The sequence below is a fragment of the Anopheles moucheti genome, chromosome 2, assembly GCF_943734755.1.
Source record: "Anopheles moucheti chromosome 2, idAnoMoucSN_F20_07, whole genome shotgun sequence".
NCBI classification, from domain to species: Eukaryota; Metazoa; Arthropoda; class Insecta; order Diptera; family Culicidae; genus Anopheles; species Anopheles moucheti.
Genome location: NC_069140.1, coordinates 13,328,581 through 13,352,975, shown reverse-complemented (window position 1 = coordinate 13,352,975; position 24,395 = coordinate 13,328,581). Strand labels below are relative to the sequence as shown.

General features: G+C 44.7%; 3 protein-coding genes across 4 annotated transcripts in view; 2 read left to right on the top strand and 1 right to left on the bottom strand.

The window, feature by feature from the left end:
* Positions 1–341: 341 nt before the first annotated feature.
* On the top strand, positions 342–3,778 carry LOC128309565 (presenilin homolog). 2 transcript variants are annotated; one of them, XM_053045990.1, is made up of 8 exons: positions 342–711; positions 1,048–1,307; positions 1,378–1,808; positions 1,889–1,987; positions 2,066–2,239; positions 2,499–2,681; positions 2,762–2,874; positions 2,975–3,778. In XM_053045990.1, the coding sequence occupies exons 1-8, from the start codon at positions 574–576 to the stop codon at positions 3,128–3,130; spliced, it is 1,554 nt and encodes a 517-aa protein (XP_052901950.1). In that variant the 5' UTR covers positions 342–573; the 3' UTR covers positions 3,131–3,778. The 2 variants fall into 2 exon arrangements, with proteins under 2 accessions (XP_052901950.1, XP_052901949.1); XM_053045989.1 differs by having other exon boundaries at positions 2,066–2,290.
* A 251-nt stretch (positions 3,779–4,029) lies between these two features.
* On the bottom strand, positions 4,030–5,458 carry LOC128309570 (splicing factor U2af 38 kDa subunit). The gene is made up of 2 exons (XM_053045997.1): positions 5,321–5,458; positions 4,030–5,146 (listed from the first exon to the last, which is right to left on the bottom strand). Exons 1-2 carry the CDS (start codon positions 5,362–5,364, stop codon positions 4,423–4,425), a joined length of 768 nt encoding a protein of 255 aa, XP_052901957.1. The 5' UTR covers positions 5,365–5,458; the 3' UTR covers positions 4,030–4,422.
* A 1,200-nt stretch (positions 5,459–6,658) lies between these two features.
* Positions 6,659–24,395, top strand: part of LOC128309564 (leishmanolysin-like peptidase) — a 30,347-nt gene continuing 12,610 nt past the window's right edge. Inside the window, exon 1 of the mRNA XM_053045988.1 lies at positions 6,659–7,156. Coding sequence (XP_052901948.1) covers positions 6,902–7,156 — 255 coding nt within the window. The 5' untranslated portion in view covers positions 6,659–6,901. The remainder of the gene's footprint in view (positions 7,157–24,395) is intronic.

Here is a 24,395-nt window from a genome sequence, read left to right as displayed (position 1 = left end):
AGCAAGCATAAGCGACTCCGGCCCGTGGGTTCAGCGAGTTCGAGTCGGAATCCAAGTAGGTCCAAGTAGGTTCAGTAGGTGCAACGATTCCGATAGGTGCAAGCGGGTCCGGGTCGGATCGGAAAATGAATCGTATGACCCACCACTACTTGGAGTGCCGTGTCGAAATTAAATTCGTAATCCACCGGTGGTACTGAAACGTTGCCGATCCCTGACATCAACTATGGCACCCTCCCTCCAACCATATGTCAAATAGTTGTCATTTGACTGCTTTCAATACGGGCAGAATGGAGCAGCCCCTTTCAAAGAGATATAAATGAAAAAGTTGTAAAAATCGCTGGTTGTTGGTTTGGTTGGACTTGAAAAATTCTTTTGTTGTGGTTGCACTACTTAAAACTTTAGATGAACCTATTTAGTAGTTACTTAAGAACGAAGCCATACAGCCGACGGATCAAGTAGGCAACGTAGCGCGTCCAGCGTCCAAAGAGCTCGTTCGCTGATGTGAACAAGCTGGCGGGTTCATAACAAACAAGCATTGGAACATTCTTTTTCCCTACCGTCGTCGCTACCAGCATGGACGGTCATATCAATATAGATCATCATCATCAACCAACGGCAACGGCACAAGATGCGGCAGATGGTCGCGGAACGCGGAAACGCTGGCAAAAAATGCCCACAGACGCTAACAGCTCTCCACATCCGTCCTATGGGGTAAGCTTACGAGGGGCATTGTTTACGATAAGTTGACCCGGATTTCATGCAGGAAGCAATGAGTCATGTGCAGGGAGGATTCTAGAGTAGGGCAAACGCCCCACTGAATAATATTAAAGATCTTTCCTTACCGGTCTTTCTAACAACTTCAGGCAGTCAAGGCCTGCCTTGACTGGCTTTCGTTGACTTAATTTATTCATAGCTAGATAGTCAGTCAGTCCTGCTGTATCGGGGATTGGTCCGGATGGTATTTTGTCTCGGTCCTGACCAAATACACCACTGGGCTGCTCTAATAATTATGACCAACCACAACTAATCATTCTTTTCGTTTGCAAGACAACCGATTCCATCCCGCAAGTGACAATACGTGATACCAGCAGCCGTGGAAGAGCGGGCACATCTAGGGGTCCGCCGGGAAATGTTTCCCGACAGCGGCAACAGCAGCAGGAACAGGAACAGGCATTAAACGAAGAGGAAGGACTGAAATATGGTGCGCAACATGTGATAAAACTGTTCGTACCGGTAACCCTCTGCATGATGGTCGTTGTGGCCACGATTAGTTCGATCAACTTTTACACCATCAAGGATGTGTATCTGTAAGTAGGAATGGAAATTATGCAAAGCTGTAGGACTGATTTTCACGATGTTTTTTTTTTAATCTTACAGCGTTTACACACCGTTCCACGAACTAACGGATGACACAGGCACCAAAATATGGAACGCACTAGCGAATTCGTTGATCCTTATGACGGTGATTGTAATCATGACGATACTACTTATCGTCCTGTACAAACACCGCTGCTACAAAGTCATCCACGGTTGGCTGATTCTGTCGTCCCTGTTGCTGCTGTTTCTGTTTAGTGGCCTTTACCTGTTTGAAATTTTGCGAGCATACAATGTGCCGATGGATTGGTTTACGGCGGGACTGCTTGTGTGGAATTTTGGTGTGGTGGGCATGATCTCAATCCACTGGCAGGGTCCGCTACGGCTGCAGCAGGGCTATCTAATTTTTGTCGCCGCCCTGATGGCGCTGGTATTTATCAAGTATCTTCCAGAATGGACCACATGGGCTGTTCTAGCTGTGATATCAATTTGGGGTATGTTGTTGTTGGCAAAGCAGAATTTATTTTGTGACACGATCTAAATGACCGAGTGCTTTGCTGTTTCTCATTTACAGATCTTATTGCCGTACTTACGCCCAAGGGACCGTTGCGCATCTTGGTTGAAACGGCACAGGAGCGAAACGAACAGATCTTCCCTGCTCTCATCTACTCATGTAAGAACCGTGCGGCTGAAACATTACCAAAAGGTTGAAGTGTTACGGACGTTTTGTGCTCCGCTTTCCTCTTTGCAGCAACTATCATGTATTCCTACCTCGGCACACACACGGATTCGGATGGTCCAGCGCCTTTGTCGGGCGAGCGGACCATAGGCACGGGTAGTGGCACCGGAGGAGGAAGCCGACAGACAGGTGGATATGGAGCAGTCAGTAGCCACGTTCCGCCCCAAACCGGAGCAACCGTAGAAGGTATGCCTCTGGTTGCCTTTCGCAATGATAGAACGCATGATTTACCAAGGGGTATATTATTTTGTGATTTTTGCTTACCTACTTACTACTATACTACTACAACTATTACTTGCTCTGCTACTACCTTCTTGCCCTAATAACTAATCCTACATTTCGCCTACTTACAACCCATCTGTTGTGCATATTGAATGGTCGGTGTGAAAAATTAACCTCTCCTCCGAACGTTATTTGTAATGGTCCGATTTGGCTGTGTTTATAGATCAATCAGCAGGTTTCACTCAAGATTGGGCGGCAACGGCTAATCAACGAGTAACGCGGCGACAAATTGAAGTGCAGGCCAACATGGCCAACAATCCGTCCCGGCCCGAGTACCGCACGGTCACAGCAGAGACAGCCCGTACTGGAGCGGATCAGCCACATGCATTGTATGAGCAAGAAGAAAGTAAGAGCGCCTTCATGTTCTATGTGTTTCCGGATTAATATAAATCACCTATATTCAAACGACCGTTTCGGTTCTTGCAGGAGGCATTAAACTTGGCCTAGGAGACTTTATTTTCTACTCCGTGCTGGTGGGCAAGGCGTCGAGTTACGGCGATTGGAACACGACAATAGCATGCTTTGTAGCAATTCTGGTGGTATGTACCGGGTTTCCCGGAATCTCCAGGAGTCTCCAGGAGGAGTAGACCTCACAACTCCGAGCTGCTATCTAACTCTTTTGTCTTCTTCCTATTAAAGGGGCTCTGTCTTACGTTGCTGCTGTTGGCCATCTTTCGCAAAGCGTTACCGGCGCTGCCGATCTCCATATTCTTCGGGCTTATCTTCTGCTTCGTGACAAGCGTTATCGTGAAACCGTTCACGGAAGCACTAACGCTGGAACAGGTGTTTATTTAGTTAATGCAGCGGGTGACGTGCTAGTGGGGACGTTTTAGAACGGTTTGGATGGATGATGAACCAGCGTGCAAGCTGTGTTTTCCAGCATATCTAGCTGTGTTTATTTATATCATCATATTTTAATGTGTAATCAAGCAAGAGAGAAGCACTAAACGCGCTAACGCTCTACTAACAGCAAAAAAAAGCAAAACGAGCAGTCCAAATAATGCTTGAACAGTACAGAAAATGCAGACTTATGCGTGGCTTACAATTTATCATTGTGCAATTGTGTATTCCGTGTATCACCCAAACACTCACACACACACACATACACATACGTAAGTGTTCGATCGGTAGATAAATGTGTAATATCTGAATGTCAGGACAAAATCCTGCTCTGCCCACGTATGTGCAGCGGTGACCCCTGCTACCAGGTTCTGGGGAACTTTTTCTCAAATGCTCGATTCGGTGTTAGCCAATGTCCCTGTCGTTGTCCGGTAGGATGCGTTTTCCTCCCCAATGTTCCGAGCATTTAGCGCCAGGAGCGATACATTTTGCGTATGACCTGGGCTAATCGAATTGACTGCGTAAAATTTGTACCATTTTAAGACCGGAAATGTAATCGTTATGCTATTTCTTTTCTTTACATAATATACAACCATAAAATAATAAGCTGTGTTATGCGATTACTGCACTGAACGTAATTATTTTCCGATCCTGCTTTACTTTAAATTACCTGTGCGAACAGAAAACGGAAGTGGTTATCCTAGTATTGTGGATTATACTTACCAAACATCGAAGGACTGGTTCTCCATGAAAAATGATACCGAAAGACTCTGACTCTGAAAGACCATTAGATTACGATCATTTAAGAGTCAACTTACTTTAACTTAGTATTATTGAAATTATCGAAAACACAATGTTCTCTCTTATTAATGTCTTGCGTTACATACAACTTTATTTATTTATTAAAGTTCACTTTGTTCTCCAAATGACTTACGTTTCATTCATGCTTTTGTGGTGAATTAGTTTTGCTTATATACTTTATCCTATTTCTAATGAATCAAAGCTGTTGACACCCTATTGCCACAGGAGGAAGTTGGTTCTTATTTACTGATAAGAATTGAGAACGAAACGGCATGCTCACGAACCATTTTTCCGTATGTAAATGTATTTAAACGTAGTGATGGATATTTGCCACTGCACGTGCAATGATTCAATTCCACCCATGCCGGTTGGTGTAAAGTACATGACAAATTATTGAGTTAAAAACAAGAAAAAGGCGCTCTATCTTTGCTCAGCTCGCATTGTATTCAGTATCGTCCTTTGCGCCCATTGTCGTTACGATCGTTTTTCCTCTCTCGACTGCGCGATCGACGACGATCGCGGGAACGATCACGACCACCTCCAATACCGCCGCCGCCACCACCTCCACCGCCTCCGCCGCCACCACCACCACCACCTCCGCCGCGTCGTGGTGACCGAGAACGGGACCGGGAACGACCGCGGCGTCTAGAGTACAAATAGCGTCGCAGCTCGCGCGATATCGGCTTCAGATGCATGAAGTTACAGAAGCCGGAACGCGTGCATTCACCCATCTCGTACTGCCTACAACACGCCTCGCGGAAATCAGTAACCGGGGACAGTTCCGAGTAAACCGGTCTGCCACCAAACCAACGATTGTTTAGATCCTTGGCAGCCCGTTCAGCGTCTTCCTCACGGCGAAACTTTATGTACACGTTCCCGACCAAATGATCGCCCAGATTATCGCACACGTTCATCTCCTCGATTTCGCCGTACTTGTCTTCGCATTCTACGAACACGTCCTCGAAAAAATTGTCATAATGCTCCTGCATCTCTTCGTCCGATACGTTCGCTACCAGATGGCTACCGTCGGCCGATTTGGCCGAATTCTGCGGGTTGACATACAGGTTCTGCAGAAGGCAGGTTTGCGAGAAGGTTGGCTTGTTGTGGATGCGGGAACAGCGGTCCCCATGTCGGCAGGCACCGATTTTAAAGTAAAACGAGCAGTTGACCCTGCAAGTAAGAGCATCAATGAACATTTATTTCTTCGCAAATGCATCCAACAGCTCTCCGTTGCCGCTAATGGTGCGGCAAGGAAACAACAAACTTCAACCAACCAAACACCGACAAGCGCCGTCGGGTGGTGGATAGTTTGAGCCAGCAACTAGCGAAAACTACCATACTTACTTATCCTTTTCGGTGCCAAAAATGGAGGCCAAGTATTCTGCCATCGTCGCGCGTTATCTTTGGCTGTTAAAATTACTTGCTGCTGTTGAATTATCGTCCGGAAGCGCTTCAAACAAACCCAGATGCATACAAATAAATGAAAGATGGCGAAACTGACAGCGAGAGTTGTTGCTGTCAAAAGGCGTACCGGTGAGTCGAGCACTTTTCCAGAGACGCGAGCACTCTCACTCGAGCAGTTCTCGGAGGGCATCAATTTTTCAAAAATATTTTTGTTTATTAATTTTAAATGAATATCGGTGAAATATTTATGATAAATGATAAAAAAAAATGGTAAAAACCGTAGAGTTGAGCTAGGGAACGAACTCATTGGTGTTGTATTTTTCAACGTGTATTTGAAAGTTGAACAGAACGATAAATATCTCTCCAATACTTTTTATTGCTTCGAAATTATTTTCAAAATTCAATTAATAGTAATTGCTGTTCTTTATTTGATTTGTGTCCCTATGCAACGACAAATTACATCAAAATTAAACTTAGCGTATTTTTTTGAATGTCAAATAATTTTCAAACAATTGTTTGCGTTCCAAAAACGTCAAAATCGTTCGTCGGGTAATGTTTTTCTTCTCGTTTGGCTGTTTCCATGCTTCGCAACAAGAGAGAAAACAAAGAGAAACCCCACTGAATGCAAGGAGTGGGGTGCGCAGTGTGTGTGTGAATTTTCCGTTTCGCGAATTCGCATATCGATCGCGTATGATCGGCCACCGTTATGGCCCTTCATCATCGGTACCGGCTATTCTGTGCAACGTGAAGCTGCCCATGGGGAGAGGGAAACTCCGAACCACCCAACAGCATCCAACACCCTCTGTTGGGCGCTGCATCAACAACGCGCACGGGGGATGCAGCGGCTGCTAGTACAACATAGTCAACAGCAGCAGCAGCAACAACACCGGTCTGTTTGGTTGCAGCACTCGCTTCGGCTTAGGTGAAATAAAAGTTGCCCCTTCGCTGGAAACCACTTTCAGTCCGTTTTATGCAATCGAGGCGTTCGGTGGTGTCGAGCGAACGGGTCACGCGTGTACCACGGAGTGCGAATCGTGTAGCAAAATCTTCATTTCCTGGTGCGCTCTTGAATCGATCCTGGTCGGTGGGTGTGGGGAGTACCCATCCAATTTTTTCCCGTTTTCCCCCAATAGCGGACATTCGTCCTGCCACCTTACGGGGGAGGTGTGTTTGCACGTGTGCGGTTGTGTTAGTGTCCTGTGTGTATTGTTCTGCGGTGCTGTGGTTCGAAAGTGAGAGTTATTCGCATCAAATTGGGTCGAACGGTGGAATGAAAAGGCGAACGGAAAAGGGAATAAAAATTTCCCTTTCATCATGTTCTAGGTTCGTTCGGTAACGAAATAATTAATGAAAAAAGTGCCCCATATTCCCAAGTGTGTATGTGTGTTTTTGAAAGATAGTTTGGAAAATTGGTTCCTTCGATTGTTGTTGCGTTTCCGCATACGTCCGACACCGCACACAGGATACTGGATGACTAGATGATAATCCTGTTGCTGTAAAAGCCTTTTACAACACGTCGAAATGTCACCGCTGCCTCCGTTGCACGAGGACATGGAAATGCGGCAAAGTAGTGAAATCAATAAACGTGAGCATTGGAGGCGGAAAAACGACAGCAGCAGCACGGGAAGCGGTTGGCCACACGGACCTGCCATCTCAAGGCTGGAACGGTTGGTCGCGACGGTGGGTCTGCTGTGGTTAGCCATTGGATGCACGTTTGCGGTCGCCAGTTCCGTGCACGATGGTCACTGCAAACACCAACATCCCAAGGCACATGAGGTGAGTGTGGCTTACTACACAAATTTTACAAATGAGATACATATTCATTGTAGGTTTTATTTATCTGCCGAAATTATAGCGACAGTGAAAAGATAAGATATTCATGTCATGTTTTGTAGATGCTCCGGTTCCGGTTGCTGCTGGGTCCGTGCATACAAGCATGATCGTTTATCTGCCCCTTGATACCGAACTCAGTGCCGGATGTTGCAAATAAGCGTGTACATGATGCTGGTGCTAGTTTAATAGCATAATGCCAATTGCTCGTAATTGTTGAGAAGGTGATCATCTAGCTGAAGAGAAGAAAGGTTAGCCAGCGGTGCAACTGCGTTGTTTACATAGGGCAATCAGTTTATATTGAAAGGAAACATGTTATAAATAATTTGCGTTATCGCACACCGACCGAATAGTACTCCCGGGGTGGGTTACAATCTCTACTGCACTTTTCTTCTTCTCAATTTAGGACTGGATTGCTTGGATGTTGAATATATTCAAATCCTAGTAAGATTTTACTTGAGCTGTACGGTCAAAACTTCTTAAAGCACAATACAAACGGAATATCTAGTTAAAATTTTAAATCAATATATCGACTAAAGATGAATATACAGGCCAGTAGGTAAATTCATCTTAATACGCATGTTGCTCAATGTTTAAACGCATATTGCATATTAGACCTGAAGATTGAGAAAACTTTGAATGGAATTGATTTATGCTTACAAAATTTCCAAAAAGTTAGAGGAATTCTAGACCTACACAGCTACATTCAAGTTCAGCTTTTAAAGAATCCAGGAATTACTCCAAATTTGCCACTTGAGCTTGAAAATCAATCATTAAAAAAACTAAAAATGATTCATGCTAAAGAACCGGCTACTAACGAAGATACAGTAAAAGTAAATACAGCAAGTTAAATTTATCCTTACCCATGTTGTGCGATGCCATAAAGGAGACTGAAATTCTTTATACAATTTACAAGTACTTTTAGTATGCCCTAGTAGAACGACGATGATAAGCTTTTGCCCTTGTAAATTGTTGCAACAGAAATCAATAATGTAGTACATGCTTCATGTCACGCAAGGAACAACAGACTTGGCCATCATACATTGGTACATTATCATCATTATGCAGACGGAGTTGTTGCAGTAATAGGATCGTCTTAGTCTTGGCAAGAAAAATGGGAAGAAGTAAAGACGCGTTTAGCTCGTTAAAGAAGCACTCGCAGCACCCGTCCCGCACCCAAAAGGAGTGACGAAAATTGTAATGAAAATGTTGATTAAATATGCATTTTATGCACCGTTTTTTTTTAGTGCCACCCATCACACGCCCATCGCAATAATAATGCACATTCTCTGCATGTGGAACTTTTCGTTTTGGACTGTGAACGGTCCAAAAACCCCACCCGCACAATGGATCAATCAATCCAGCGCGCGCAATCCAACGGGTCGGCACTGCTGCTGTCTGACGCTGGTAGTATTTTGTTACAAACCTTTGCGTGCCTCGACTAGACAAATGCCCGAGCTAACGTGAGCGCTCCTTTCGTGGGGGGCCGACACCGTCCTGCCCGCCGAAAGGTTCGTTGAGCCTTTGGCACTTACAACATGCCTCCACTAAATGTCGTCTCGAAATTCATGCTGTCTGACCAAGCCTGACAACATATCGGTCTCGGCACGAGCTTCGGGTTTCTCACCTCACGTTTGGACGTGTTAGGTCGGCCGACCATCATCCGATGGAATTGATTTCGTTTGGTGGTAGGTAAATTTTCACGATCACCACCACCGGGCGATGAATTGATTTGGCGCTCAACAACTTGATTAACATGCATTTTGGTACGATTTTTACCAAAGTTAACGCTAGCGTTTGGTGTGGAAACTGTTTCGCGTTCGAACTACACGCATCGGCAGTTCAAATTTCAACGCTGATTGGAGGATTCGTGGTGAGCTGAAGAAACGTTCGTGCCGTTGGAAAGATGATAGAAAATTGATCAATACTAATCCAACTTAATGGTATGGGAAATCGAAATTGTATGTCAGGTTGATATCAGCATTAGATAATACGATACATCCACCACGTATCATGTTACGAGATATAACCCTCGATATGAAGTTGCTCCGCGCGTGGATGTATATGAAAATGGATGAGGTTTTGATGGACATGACTGTAATCGACTGCCATTTCATAAGCAAAATACCAGAATAAATTGTATGATCGATAGAATATTTCACCTTTAGCTAACAAATTTAGCTCCTTGGCGCATTTACAACTTTTGATTGATATTGCGCTTTGTATCAATTGTACTAATGCGATCTAGACAGACGAGCTTACAAATAAATCTATTGTTTGTCCGTTTTTCTGGCGAAATATAGAATATTTATGAATCATTCATTTTAATTGCTCTTTACCCAACAGCCTGTATTAAATCAAATAAAATTCTAAAATCTGAATCGAAATCTATTTTTTTTCTTAATAAATGACTCCGTCGTCTGAGTTTTAGGTTAAGCTCCCAGCTTCACTTGACGCGACAAACGATTAGCGACGATGATTGATTGTTTCCGAGTGGATGCAAATAATGATCCGATCGTTGAACTTGTGTCTGCCGTCTGTGGCAGGTCCGCCCGCGCAAAAAGCACAACTGCGAGAATAAATTGTTACTAATTTTCGCATCCTACCTGCTGACAGCTCCATGCCCAGCAAAGGGGTAAGCGATCGTTGAATAGGCCTATCTTCGGTCACCTTTTCCGGTAGAATTGTATTTTCAACCCTGTCTCCCCTCGGGCCCAGTGTGTGGTTACTTCCAATTTTTGAAACACTTAACATGGTGCGGGAAAGCGTAGGAACTGTCATCATGGGTCATTTATTGTGGCCCAACCAAACCCATTGATGTGTCCACACAGTACAGCATACTGCTCACACAATCACACGGTTTCGCAATCGACCGTCGGAATAATAAATAAATATTTACTACCCCGAAAGCGGCATACAACCCCGGTCGTACACGAAACATCCATTTGTCCCTAGAACTCACCTAGGGACTTTGCAACTCACCAAAACAAAAAAAAAAATAGTAACAAGCCCACCAAACTTTCCGGGCAAATAGGGTGATAACGAAGGTACGGGTTGACGGTACACCTCGGATCGCCTACATACTCCCTTAGCTGAAAAGCTTCTCACGCTTTGCCAGCGAATGGATACTAGCTCCCCTTCGGTGCTATAGAACCTTTTTTTTTTTGCTGCCTTCCCTCCAAGGCATCAGCGACTGTGTGTCGTGGGATACGGAAATGTGACAATGCGGTGCTGCGGCCCTTGGTGGCTGTTTAATGTTCATGGTCACGTTTCCCAATGCTGGGAAGCACACGAACCTCGCATACAGTGGAGAGAATTTTCTTTTAACGGCTAAAATTCATATGGAGGGTAGCGTGCCTACTCACGCAACCCGCTAGTAATTAACGAGTGAGCAACAGAGTTGGAAAAATTACAGTGGAATGTTTAAAATTTCAATTTTTACACATTATTCTACGGCTTTGAGGAGAAATCGCCTTTAATTGCCCTTTTAAAAGAACTTAAAACCGTCCTCTTTGATGAATCAGGAGCATTTCTATTGGCTTCCATGCATTGCAGGGCTTTTTGAGTCAAGGTGGTCAAATTGGAGCCATTTCTAGATTATTTTTTAAAGTTGAACTGGAAAGGATGAAGGTAGATGTTAAATTCTTCTGATTTTTGCGATCTTATTCAAAATGTTCGAAATCAATTGTTTTGAGCTTGAAGAACTTTCAGAATATTTTAGATTTCAGCTCCTCCTAGACGGGTTTATTGAATTGAATTGAATTGAAAAGAAGCCAGGAAATTGCGCCAACTTTGACACTTGCTATTGAAAACCCTACAATTTAAAGCTTTGCTTAAACTCTTCTAGCTAACTTAAAGCTTAAGGAGACTTATCATTGCATGTTCAGCTTACTTTGCAAGCTTTAGAGAAGTGGAAAGATCACGCAACTGCCTCTACATATTCTACTTCAACTTCAAAAAGGGACCATAAATTGTTCCAATTTCGACACTGAATCTTGAAAACCCTGTATCTTGCAGCTATCTAGAGAGAGGTGGAAAGATCACGCAACTACCTCTACATATTCTACTTGAAGGGGGGAATAAATTGAAAAGGAATCATAAATTGATCCAACTTTGACACTGTATCTTGAAAACCCTGTATGTCAGTTAAACTCGAAATCCCTTGCAAGTTGCATAAGCTTTGCAAAGAAACGATTTTATCTTGCAAATACTCGAGATATGTGGACAGTCCCTTCAATTTCTAAATGATAGAAAGAGATTCTACTTGAACTTAAAAAGAATCCAGAATTGGTACCAATTTTACCATTCCGCCTCGAAAAACCCTGTATGTTCAATGATAAATGATCGATGTTAGCAGGTCGTAATAAAACTGCATTGTTTCAAACTCATTACTGCCGAAACTTCCTTTCCATCAACCATTCTCGCCACGTGTACATCCTCTCACGAGCGGTAGACAATCGGTCGCTGAGAAGTAATAATGATTTTGTGCCAATCATGATCTCATGTCAACGTGAGAGTCATGCGACAAACTGGGCAAACTTCCTGCAGTACCAACAGTGTTACATTCTACCCAGATCATCATTTTTCCATGTGTCAAAGGTCTTGCATTGTGCGGGGTAATTGTTGCAAAGAACCTTCTATTCACCGACGCAGCAGTAGTGGTGCCACCATGATCCGCTGGCGGGGCGTGACTAACGATCACGATCGAAGGATCAACCTCAGCAAGGGATCTCACTGCCGTCCCAGGAGGGGAAAAATGTTAGGTTTCAGTCGAGGTCGGATCGCTGATTCATACTGGAACTGAACCTTTTTGGGGAGAGGAATTTGCAATACTACTTGCAGTACGACCGTGCTGACGGTTGTCGAAATCGATCATCTGGGTATTGTGTTTTACTCCACCGTTTGGCCTGAAGCCTTCACATTGCGCTGGTAAATTATAAAATTATTGGTTCAATTGCGTGAAATGTCGTCACACTGCTGGGCACCATCAGGCTCCTGGGAGTGGACAATAAATATGTTAAATATTGCGCTTTGCAGCTATGACAGTTGGCCCTTCTAGACGCCGTGGCCAAGTTTACTTTTTGTTACCTTTAAAAGGTTAAAAGTTTGGTCTAAACCAATTCGAGTTCTATCCTGCTGTTGCTCCGAATGATAGACCACACCCAGCTATTTAATACGATTCATCTGAGCGCTTTCATACTGATCCAGCACACGGAACGATCGCCGTCTATTCTTAATCTGTCGTTTTGGTAACGATTGTTCCATTAGGGAGAGAGAGAGAGAGAGAGAGAAAAGGAAAAAAAACCGCGGTAGATTAAAGTAGCGCAAAAGACAGTTCAAAAAGATCGATTTCATGCGGTAATGTTTCCAGCACACTCCCTATAGTTTACCGCCCGATAATCGAGCCGGTCTGAAAAACCACATTATGCGAGAGAAAACATAAACCACGGTACGGTGCCTGCCACTGCCGCCACACCATTACAACCATTCGCGGCCGCAAAGGCCGCCAGGGTGCTGCCGGTTTCGTTAGCCCCAAAAGGTTAACGAACGAACGCCTTCCCTCCCTGTGTGCAATCCAGCATGTCCAGGGTGCGGCCACCCGCCGGAAACCCTTAACCGCACGGATGCGGCGGCCACTGGGTTGGGTGCAGTCCTGGGTGTCAGAAATAGTATTGAAAAGTGGCAGAATTTGCAATTGAACAGCACCCCCGGGGAAAGCTTAAATCGTACAAGAACGATCGGGAGACGACGACGGTCCCCATTGGCCCAGCGGGGCGGGAGTGTATGTCACTGACCTACCCTAACATATGGCTGTGCATCCTTTACCGGGTCCTAAAGTGTGATTGTCAAGGTTCATAGCTATCTTGGCCGGACAAAACGTAGATGGTGGCCGTTGTAGATGTTGGTAATCGGATGGCTAATGGTTTGAACACGACATCAACATCCCTTACGTTGTGTCCAGCGGATAAAAAGGCACTGGAGGTGGACTAATGCAGCTACACCTTCGCGACCGAACGTTCATAAATCGCAACTCACACCAAACCGATGCCCGGGGATGGGTGTGTGCAAAAGTGAAAGACCTTCATTAATGCGTGCCTACCCGTCACCACCACCACCAGCAGCCCGATCGTTGCAGATCGGATCGCGATCGGGGCCTGTTTGCTATTCTCGCTGCACCATTCGCCAGGGAAAAAGTAGGTGATGATGCATCTCAAGCAGTAAGCTATTCGCGTGGTTTGGTCGCTTTCCCGCGTGTCTGTGTTCCCCGGTGCTGCGCGGTACCGGTTCGATGGCGTCGCACGGTTTGGGAAGCGTCGCAGACTGTAAGAGTCGTTCGTTACAGTCCTATGCCGCTGTAATGATTAGCTGCAACCATGCGGTAGTGACTCTGGGTACGTTTGATGGTTTAACAACAACAAATGAGAAACAATACAGCAGGAGTGTGTAATTAACCTTCCTCCATCTTTTGGATCATAACCGGTAAAACCGATACATTAAACGGACGCTTCGGAAGTGCTGTCTGGGATGGTAAATTATTGTAATCGGAAAGTGATGGACTTTGAGCAACGGACAGCAAACGATTGCCATGACATTTTTCGGAAGCACTCAATGTGTCCCCTTCGCTACTGAGCAACATTACCATTATATCTGAAGGGTACTGTCAGCTATGTCCAATATACGATCACTTACGAATGATCAGTTTCAGTAGCTCTTCAGTAGCTCTGTACCTGTATTGAGAGTCTTCTGTTTAAAATGCTTCTTTTCTGCATCAACAAATCGGAATCCTTTTTCTAAACAAAACAGGTCCTAACTCTGGTCCTAATGGTCTAACTGTTCCACTATTTCTTTCACATTAAGGGTGCTAGAAATATCGGCACCTGCTTGCTATCCGTTTGCTAAGCGTACATTGTAAACAACTTGACCAACACTCTAGAAAATCGACTTTTGCATGGTAAATCTAAAAACAAATTACCATTTGCATACACACGGCAACGGTAGCCGGGCTGTCAAGAGCGTGGAACCTCGCGTATGAAGGCGATCGAAGGCGATCGAAGCCGTTAAGACCCGTTGTTAAACCTCCGTTAAATAACATGCCTCATCGTTTGCGAACGGACTAACCTTGAAAACGTCAAAGAGGTTGCACTTGACATTAGCCAAACCGTGCACTAGCTGGGTGGTTAGAATGATCAAACGTGGCTAACTAATCGGAACAAGGCATTCGGACGTTGGTCGAATTGAAGGTGGATTTTCCAATTTAAGCTCATCGCCGACGGGAAAACTACCAGTCGGAAGTTAAAACTGTAGCTAAACCGGCGATGGAGATCTCAAGTAAGGGATTATTTAAGAACAAACCATCAGTTAAGCACCTCTACCTATAGAAGAGACCGGTCTTGTCCGTGCGGTTGCCACCGTTAGATGGAACGTGCTGTACAACTTTCAGCTGGAGTGAGGTTCGCTTAAGTAACCAGCTTCTCGTGGAGAATGGATTGTAACGGCTAGCGAAGGTCACCGTCTAGTCGGTTAGAATCAGAGCTCAGAGGCACCCAAACGTTAGCCTACTACATCGTTCAACCCTACATCGGATGGATGGATGGGTTTTTTGCCAAGTGCGCAACCGGGACAGGTGTGGCTAATGAAGCCGCGTGTCGTAGGATAGGCGATCGGTTTTACGAAGGATCAGAGCAACTTATAAGGAATAGAATCACAATTAATTGATGCTAATCTAGTGGCGAAATAGGGAACTCGCTACAAAGTTCGTTTCGAAGGTTTCGAAGGGTTAGCTGCATGGGGAAAGGAATTCGATTTGCGTAGACGTTGGATAAGCATTAGCATCGTCATGTACTTGTTTGTGATCTTGTATTAATATTCATTCTCGTTCTCGTTCTCGTTCACTTTCAGGTAACCGATACTTCCACCACCATTTTAAAAGGAAGACTTGTAGAACCTGCTAAACATCGCGGTAGGACAAAGAATGCTCGCGAAGGAGTGCCAACCTTTTCGGTACGAAGCAGATACCGGTACCCCGGAATCGAAGAGTCATGATTCGTTGCGCCTGTTGTCGCAAACTCTGGGAAGTGATGATGTGACGTAGTTTTGCGGCTCAAAGCGTACCACACAGGGCTGCGAGAAGCTTTTGGTTCCCCACACAAGCCACAGTAAGCCATCAACCGATGATGACGGAGTAACGCTCCAATCAGTCTCGTGCATCTTGACAACGGCAAACGGCATCATTTCGAGGATGAAGTACGTGGTCACGTACATGTGGCCACCGTTCCGTATGCTTCCAGGCCATCCGCTGAGAGTGGTGGGCATGCCAGTCGGCATCAGTATGGAAAAGTGTGTCGTGACGCGACTTCTCGCCCCGTTCGCGACACGCCTGCGTCATTCGTGCATGAGCATAATCAATCCTTTATATGCTGTGTGTTATGTGTCAGCTCGTCTGACCGGGTGTATGATTAATTATATCATTTATCTTGCACAGTTGATTGGTTCGGGTGGATTTTAACCGCCCGGTGGAAGTCAATCGTATCGTGCTTAGAACGGGAAAGGATTTGCATATCTGGTTGTACACCGGGCGGACAAGGTTTGAACGGAGGGAGGTTTAAGCGTATGCATAATCTTATTATTCATTCATTTGCAAAATCAGGCCAATAACATGACTCACAAATGACGGTAAAGCACCTCTGAATGAATGTTTTCACTTTCCGTTGAAGGTGTTGACGGTTGGTTTTTTTTTGTGTTTTAATGTATTTAAGGAGAAAGTTTGCATCTGAAGTGACCGCTTAAGGATGAGTTTTTTAATGTGCAATGATGTAGCCGTACAATAGCGAGCAAGTTTGTAATCGTTGTGCGTTTGAAAGCGTAAACAAAATCAGGTTTTATTTTACTTTTAATAATACAAAGAAGTTTCATTTTGTTCCGAGTTATGGGGATGTTGCTATTGGGGATATTGACAACTACTTCATTTTCCTCTCATTCCCCCATTTTTCTTCTTCATTTTCAATTAATTTAGATAGTAGAAAGATCGTAGAGAGAATAGCAGATATTAAAAATAATTATTTGAAGTTTACAAAGCTTACAAATACTTTATCGAAAAAGAACTAAAGAAGAACGAACAATGAAAAAATGTTTGCAGCATTCATCTCGCTAATGTGATGTTATTTGGAAACATTTTAACCACAACATGCCCTTCAAATTCCAACATCCTTTCTCTATCTCTCCCTCTCTTACGCTAAAACGATCGATACCTTTCACATTGTATTCGCTTAACCTAAATCGGTAGCAATATTCCATGTGCCCAATTCGCTTTGCAATGGGCCACGAAGTGTTTGGGCAGTGCAAAGCAAATGAAGAATTGCTGTCAAATTTAAACCAGACGACACCGTCCACTGCCCAGCTAACGATCCATACTACGAGGCACGTGATTGCAAAGAGGAGGAGAAGGCTGTTTTACATTTTGTTCGCGCTCGAAACCTCCGAAACCCGCGACCAAGCCCGTCGTTTCATCGTGCACGTGCGTTTCGCGGACCGCGTACCGATCCGCTTCATCCGGCGTAATAAAAGTGAGTGTCCGCACTCGGGCGCCGGGTTGTGCTGTTTGCAAACGGCACTTTAACAAAAGTGAGTCAGAAAGTTCCAACAGCGGAATTACTTCACATTACGCGGCGATGGATGATACACGGCGCATATGGGCAAGCAGCAGCGAGTATGCAACGGTTGCAGCGCGCTGTTTGATTCGATTACGCAAAGGAAAAATGTGCGCGAAACATTGTGCGGTTCGATCGATCGTAAAACACCACGTGAACGTGTGGTCAATCATTGTATGCAATTCTATGGTTGATAAATATATTTTTCGATTATGCTTTCCACCGTCACGGTTTGACACGTTCCACCGCAACACCCGGCGGGTTTGTAAACGTTTTGCATTCGCCTGGCAATTGTTTTATCTGTCAGTAGTCTGACATAGCGTAAAGGAATGTGTTTGCTTAATTTAATAACAATGTCCAGTGTGTGGCAACGTTTAGCATTTTTGGTGTTCTGATTCTGTTTTGCTGCTGCCGGATGTTTTGCAACGAACGTATGCTAATAGCGGCAACAATGGTGCGTTGGCCCTGTCACAGATTTGATGCTAATTGCTTCTGGTCATTTAGATCCCACACACACTCACATTGCCCACCCCGCTGGTCCTGTTTTTAGGGGGCTTTAGTGACACCACAGACTCTCATTAGCAGCATTAAGCACGCATATTACATCGGCACGTCGAGTGAAATGTATTTCAATGTCAAGTGGCGACAATAGGTTAAAAAAACGAAAATAACAAGCCAAAAACACTTTCGATTTCGTTCACTTTCCGTCCGAAACGGACGAATTAGGGTGTAAACTGAATCCCTCCCAGCAGTGGATTCGATTCATTCGTTTGTAAATGTTTTGTTTTTCTTTTTATGTATATGACGCAGTGGAACGGAAGGTTAATTATGCGCTTTGGCTTTCGATGTGTGTGCCACCGGAGAAAAGATTTAACGAGACGCTAGACCCCAAAAGCGGGGGCCTCCCTCAACTGGGGGCGCGCGCCCTGTGTTGTGTGGTGTGATTTTGTGCGAGAAATTTCAGGGTTGTTTTTTGGGCCGTGCTCGTTTTTGTTGAATTATTTCTTTTTTCTTCATGCTTTAGCCTTCGGTTGAGCGAAACAGAGTGCTTGTGTGTGTAAATTGAGCAAAATGTACGCAAAATAGACATTCTTTTTGTGGGTCACAAATCAATATTTCTAGCCCTCAAAAAAGGGGATAACAATAGCGCTGGTATTTACAGTGCTGGCAAAGTAATGAGCTAAAATTTTGATACCAATTTAATATACAGTCCATTACCCGAGTTACGCGGTTATTTGACTGTTTATTAATGTACTGTAATTATATGTATTTGACTGTATATTATCCACGCGACATACGTGGATTTTAAAATTTTTACATTTTACAGAATTTTGTATGCAGAATTCAATTTTTAAATTGCAAATTTTAAAAATTCCTTATATTTCATTACTATAAATAAAATATTTTCATAGCATTTTACTGTCATTCTTGAAATAAACGCATGAATATCAATTTTGAATGGGCTTCGTAATGTGAAAATAAGTATTCGATCCCTAAATACGACATATAAACGATGTTTTAGATGAAACTTGAGATACGTGGATTTCTCTGGAACGCATTATTCGAGTATCTCGGGTATCGACAGTATAAATAATTGAATTGTCAGCAATTTTGTTTTATAAAACTCTGCTTTTTCTAGTAAAAATGGTTTGAATAAAAAAAAATATATACACAGGATTTTTAAAGATGCATGTGTAGAGATAAATGTGGAATTTCTCTCTCTCTATCGCTCATCTCTCTTGTGGTAATGACCTACTTAAGGTTATGACTACTATTTCTGGCTTACTAGAATTAATTTTACCACGTATTCGGATAGTAGGTCCTTGCTACGGGGCATTTAATGGGATTTTTGACAGGTTTCGTGTGAAGATCGGCGCCGCTAGCAACACACCACCAGGCCGCCCCAAATGTGGTACCTACATTTTGGATAAGTTTTCAACCTTCCATAAATTACAGTTGGCTAGAAAAGAATCTTCAATTGCATAATGACTTAAACTTTACAATTTGCTTTCGACAAACCCTGCAAAAGATATCCCTGCATCTTCCATCGTAGATACCTGATCAATCGTAGATACCTGATTGATCTTCAATGTCCAGTTAAGGATAGCATCAGCAAGTCGTACAAAAGACTAAGACATCACTCACTATCTACTTGACTTAGACCAATTTGCAGCACCAATAAATCACCCACAGTTTAGCCAGTGGTTCCACACTCGTACGCCATACCAAATGAGCTTGCGAATAACTGAATTTGCATCACAAACTGGCCTGTTAGGCAATCGAATAATTAAAAATCTATGCACGCTTCTCAACTGTTTCGCTTTCCATCAAGCGTGCGTCACCCATCGCACCAATTGCCTTGAATGTCTTTAACTCATAAACCGATATCTGCTCCAGGGCCCATGTCACACCACACGTACCCGTCAGATTGCTTAAGATAGTGCATTTTTTTCCCCGCTTAAATAGCTGCAACGATCGCACACACGTGTGGAGAAGATTCATTCTTTTCAACGCCACTTTCAAACGGACCGTACCCATCAACCGTCATATCATCTTTCGATCAGCAAAATCTTCAGTTCTCAGCCGATTGCACATCGGCATTCGCTTTCGCAAATGAGTACACGTACTTTGTCCCCGTACTCGCATCAAACTGAGACGCTAACAGAGGCGCTAAACCTGCGCCCGGATTATCCATTCCACTCGCGTGCATGCGTGACCGAAGTGCGCTGGATGCCGTGAGAAGTGGCCCAACTGTGGAGGCTGTGAAAACCGAACTCTTCTTCACATGCTCACTAGTTCACATGCATTAGTTTGTGCTCAGGGCTCGACTTCGTACTCGGGCTGGTGATGTTGCGCAAAGGTGAATTGTCCGTGCGGTCCATTAGCGAACCGCCACGTGTTGTTTATGGGCGATTTCTTAAGCGATTCTCTCAAAAAGAGTTCCAGATCACGCGCGGTAAAACCCTAAACAATCTTCTTGAGTGCACACCATTCGCCTGGTTCGAAATAATAAATGATTTATTAATACTTTTAGGGTTCCATCCAAGAGCCGTTAATCAGCAACCGTTTGGCGTTGGAAGGCTAAGAAGCACCAGGACGACTTAAGGCGAACGGTACTGCAATTATCTTAAGCACACCATTCATTACTGTGCTAACAAGCACCACCCGTTTAACCGCCTGGGTCGAACCATCCGGGAAGCGAAGGAAGGAACCATCGTCAGCGATGATCCAATCGATTACCAACTTGGAACCCCCCCGTTCGGGGTATTCGGGGTCTTCGAACCACGTCAACCATCATACCATGCACCAGGTGAATCATTCATGGCTGCGTCCATCCGGGTGAAAGTGGACCTGAAGTGTGCATGCGTGTGACGAGCCCTGAGACAATCGGTGCCCAATTAACCGCCAGGTGCAAGGTCAAGTCAAGATGGGAAAGCATCTTCGGACGTCATGCCGCGTGTGGTGCGGCCATAATCGCTTGTACGCCACACACGTATCCTGTGACATTTAGCCAGGACGTTTGTCTGTTCTCCACCGTCTGCTTCCTGGTCGGTGACGAAATGTTAGCCGGTGCACTTTAGCGTAAACAGGTTGCAGGTATTATAATTCATGGGCCACGCTGATAGCTCTGGGCCAGCTACGTTACGGTTCGAAAATGTCACTTCCAAAGATTGGAAATCCGTTTCAAATGTCAGCAGGAGTGGCAGGACTTTTCTGATGCCATCACATCAACCTCCCCCCCCGGTCTCGCTTCCTGTTGTCGCAGCAGTACTTAGTCGTTTGTCCAACAGCCAGTTTATTACTAAAGTTGGAAGAAGCAAAAAACAAAGTGGTATTGTACGTTGGAATGTCTGGACATTGTGCAATGGAAGTAAATCATTCACGAACCAGACCGGGCGCTTCGTAACGTGCGTAACGGTGCTAGCTGATTGATTTAGATGTTGGCGACACGCAACATGTTGTCATCGTGCGTGAGTTCTCCGGTGTCTGCAGGACGCCGTGACCATGTGACACGGACGCCTCGCATTAGCATGCACATGACTGCCGGGTGTGGCATTCGGTTGTATCGATTAGCATACCCCGATGCCCAAGACTGGTCGGTCGGACCATCGAAACGAGTGACGAGAGTGCTGATATCAACCCGGGCGGCACCGAATCCCAGACCAGAGAGGCTGCCGGGCGTTGTACCATTAAAGTGCCGGTCGGATGATGCTTGCGTGGCTGAACATACACTGGTGAGCGGTGTACAAATAATCATCCCTCACGACGTCCTGCACACCTAATCCAATGCTTACTTATTGCGCCATACATGCATCATCTTGCCAATGAAAGTGAAATGTTGGGTTATTTAATAGTTTCCCACCGAGGGGTGCGTATTTTGGGGACATTACGATTGAGCTAACCTTGATGTAATATCGATTAGCTGGGAAAGGCTTAAAGTAAAGGGTAGGAGACATTCGATGATCGGGTGATGAAGGTGTCGATTGGTTAGCAATGTCCCCGTTCCCCCATCAGGAACGATGGGAAGTAGCATAGTAAGGGAAAGGTTATCTGAACCACCACACTTTTGCGGGGTGGACCCTCTAGGGTGACAAAATGGAGGGAGGTGCGTGATGGAACAATTTTCGTTGGGCCACGAGAAATTTGACCCAAACGCTAGAAAAATCCGGTTTTTTGTTGTTTTATTTTCGGGTGCAGCCAATGGCGATTGTGTTCCGATGCGGGAAACGACGGGATCGATTATGCAACCGCCGCCGTCCAATTGACACTGCCTCCCCCGTTCCTGCGGCGCATGAAAATGTGAAGATTAGTATGCTTTTTATCGGAATTTCGACACGCTTTTGGGGCGTAAGAGGCAAAGTGTCTTCTATGGCGACATTCTTTAACGGTGTGCGATCTCTTCGACACATGCGGAAATTGATACATTATTAGACTTTTTTCTTCGGATGTATTAAGCTGTGCTTTGAGGATTTCTGTACATGTTTTTGTTGCGATTCTTATAAGTTTTGTAGAAGTTTTAATGAGTTTTGTTTTCCCTCACGTCAATGCATACATTAACGAGCTAATCCCAATCACTAGCCTCACTTTGCATAGATATTTTTGCGGGCCGTTTAAAGTTGCTTTATTTTATGGCCAAAAAAACCCTTACATTCGTACAAACATTTGCATGTTTATCGTGTTGATTAAATCCCATTCCCGGGTACCGTTTGCAACGCCTAGTTTAGCTTAAAAGTTTATAGCTCTGTAAGGCCCCAAAATGGACGATAAAATAGATTATTAACCTTTTGAATGCCGTGCGCTATTGTATGCATCACCCGCTGATAGTGCAACGCCAGTAAAATGTAGGAAATTTGCATCAAAATCCGCAACGGAGAAAGCTTTTACATTTACCGTTAATGAAGTTTCGAGGTTTTGTCAAAAGTATCCTGTGTTCGGTGCTGTGATTTATCAACATGTCGATAAAAGCAGATGTTTCGCGGGCAATTTAATCGTACGAATGAGCTATTTTCTATTTTGTTTTAGGTGAGAACAAACCAAAATATATGCACAATCGACCACCGCGAAAACCACTTCACGAACGAATGACTGTAGCGGACGTACGGCGAAACCAATTACTCCAACTCCATCACTTGGTTCCACTCGGCCGTATGCAAAATCCGCGCGCAAACCACGCAGCGTAACAGCCACGCAGTGAACGCGGGCCGTCAATGTCTTCATTAGCGGTGCGATATTCGTCTGGTCATTATGGATGCATCGCCCTTTTGGCGCAGGTTGCTACGGATATGGGGCGGTGCAGGCTGAAGACATTGGACACAGGCGATTTGGCGAATGCCTCGCACACTCGAAGTAGCATACCAAGTGGGCCAATGTTTTTTTTTCTTACTGCGAAGGTGTGAAGTTTTCTCCTGACGGATGATGTGACCAATGGACCAATCGATACCTTTCACCGCTTCTGTCTCCATATCTCTGCCCAACTGTACCGGCTTGTGCAGATTGTGGCGTTGCATGAAGTCTATTATCGTAACAGGCCCCCGATAAGTGTTGCTTGATGAGCTCGGTATGATTAGTGGTGGACGTGCGCACTGTCCTGTGGTTAAGATCTCGTTGAAGGGTTCAAGAACCGATCGAGTGATGGCAGGCACGGCAGATACGATTAGCATAAGGCACAACGGAGCGAAGTTTGTTGCGAAGTGGTACACGTACCGTCCATGTCTGGCAGCTGAAGTGGTACGGAAACACACGCTGTTCAAAAGATGATGCACACTGGCAGGGTGAAGTCAGCTAAACGACCCCATGTGTTCCTATGTGCTGTTCTGCAAAGTGTACCAAACGTGCATGACGGGGTGAAAACATTAATAATAATACACCCGTCCCGGGGGTGCACGACGACTGCTTCTGCGGCTTGGCAATGTCACGATCTTTTGCTTGGACAGAGGTCTCTCCACCGAAGAAGACCGTGCGTTGCAGTGATGCAAATAACTGGCAGGACCTACCCGTTCCAAATTGCGAATGATGCTACAATAGGAGTGTTGAGTAAATAGTGGTGATTAACTACACGCTGACTGGAACTTGACGTTTGCTCAACAATTACACACGTATGCGGAGTACATTATTGAGCTTAAAGTCAATTATTTGCCGCTTGTCGGTTCGTTTGTCAATCGATTTCCTTTACCAACTTCAACATCTCCGAGGCGCATGACTTCTCTGCCTTCGTACTCCTGCTCTGCAGCAACTTGTGAAGGTGAACTTTGCCAAATTAGATTGTTTGATTTGATTCGATGTCGAACGTTTTCCTCGCCACCAGCCGGGCGGCAATTACATAACCTCCAAATCTGTGTGACTCCAAACACTGCCCCCTGCCCGTGTCCATCAGCCAGCGCGAACCTTTACACAACGGACCACCGAGGTGATGGAACGCTGTCCATCATCATCGCGGACGCACTGCGAACGGATTCGGGCAAGAAAAGATTATCACTGTTTAGAATCGTACATTATCCCATCTTCGGCGTAGTTATGTGCGGTTGTTAATGAGACGGGCAAGCCGATCTCGTGCCGATCAATGTTTGGCCGGCCCGCATTTTGATCGGTACCGAAGCGATGGAAACGATCGATTGGAATCAATTTTTGTGCACAAAATGGCAGTACATCATCAACTCGTTGCAGCGATCTTGCCAGCGATGGTGGCGTCGTTACATTGTGGGAACATTGTTTCCGAACCGATGATGGTACCCGTTCCCGGTGGGGGAGAGATTGCGCAACAATCTGGAGGCAAACGTATTTTTGGTAGCGATCAAAATTGTATAACGCCAAGAAGAATTGCGCTAATTGTATGTTATGTCCTTCGGACGAGGCTGGAATGAATGGAAAATGTAGTACAGTCGAGACAGCTTTGAATTTTGTTTCCCATATTGATGAAGAAGTATCTTCTTTTTGCTGCATTTCCAATGAGATGAAGTTATTGAGGATCATTTTACGATCTTCATAATTTTCCCCTTGGTGTGCGAATATGTTGCTGAACGTGTGATGATGGGGCATTA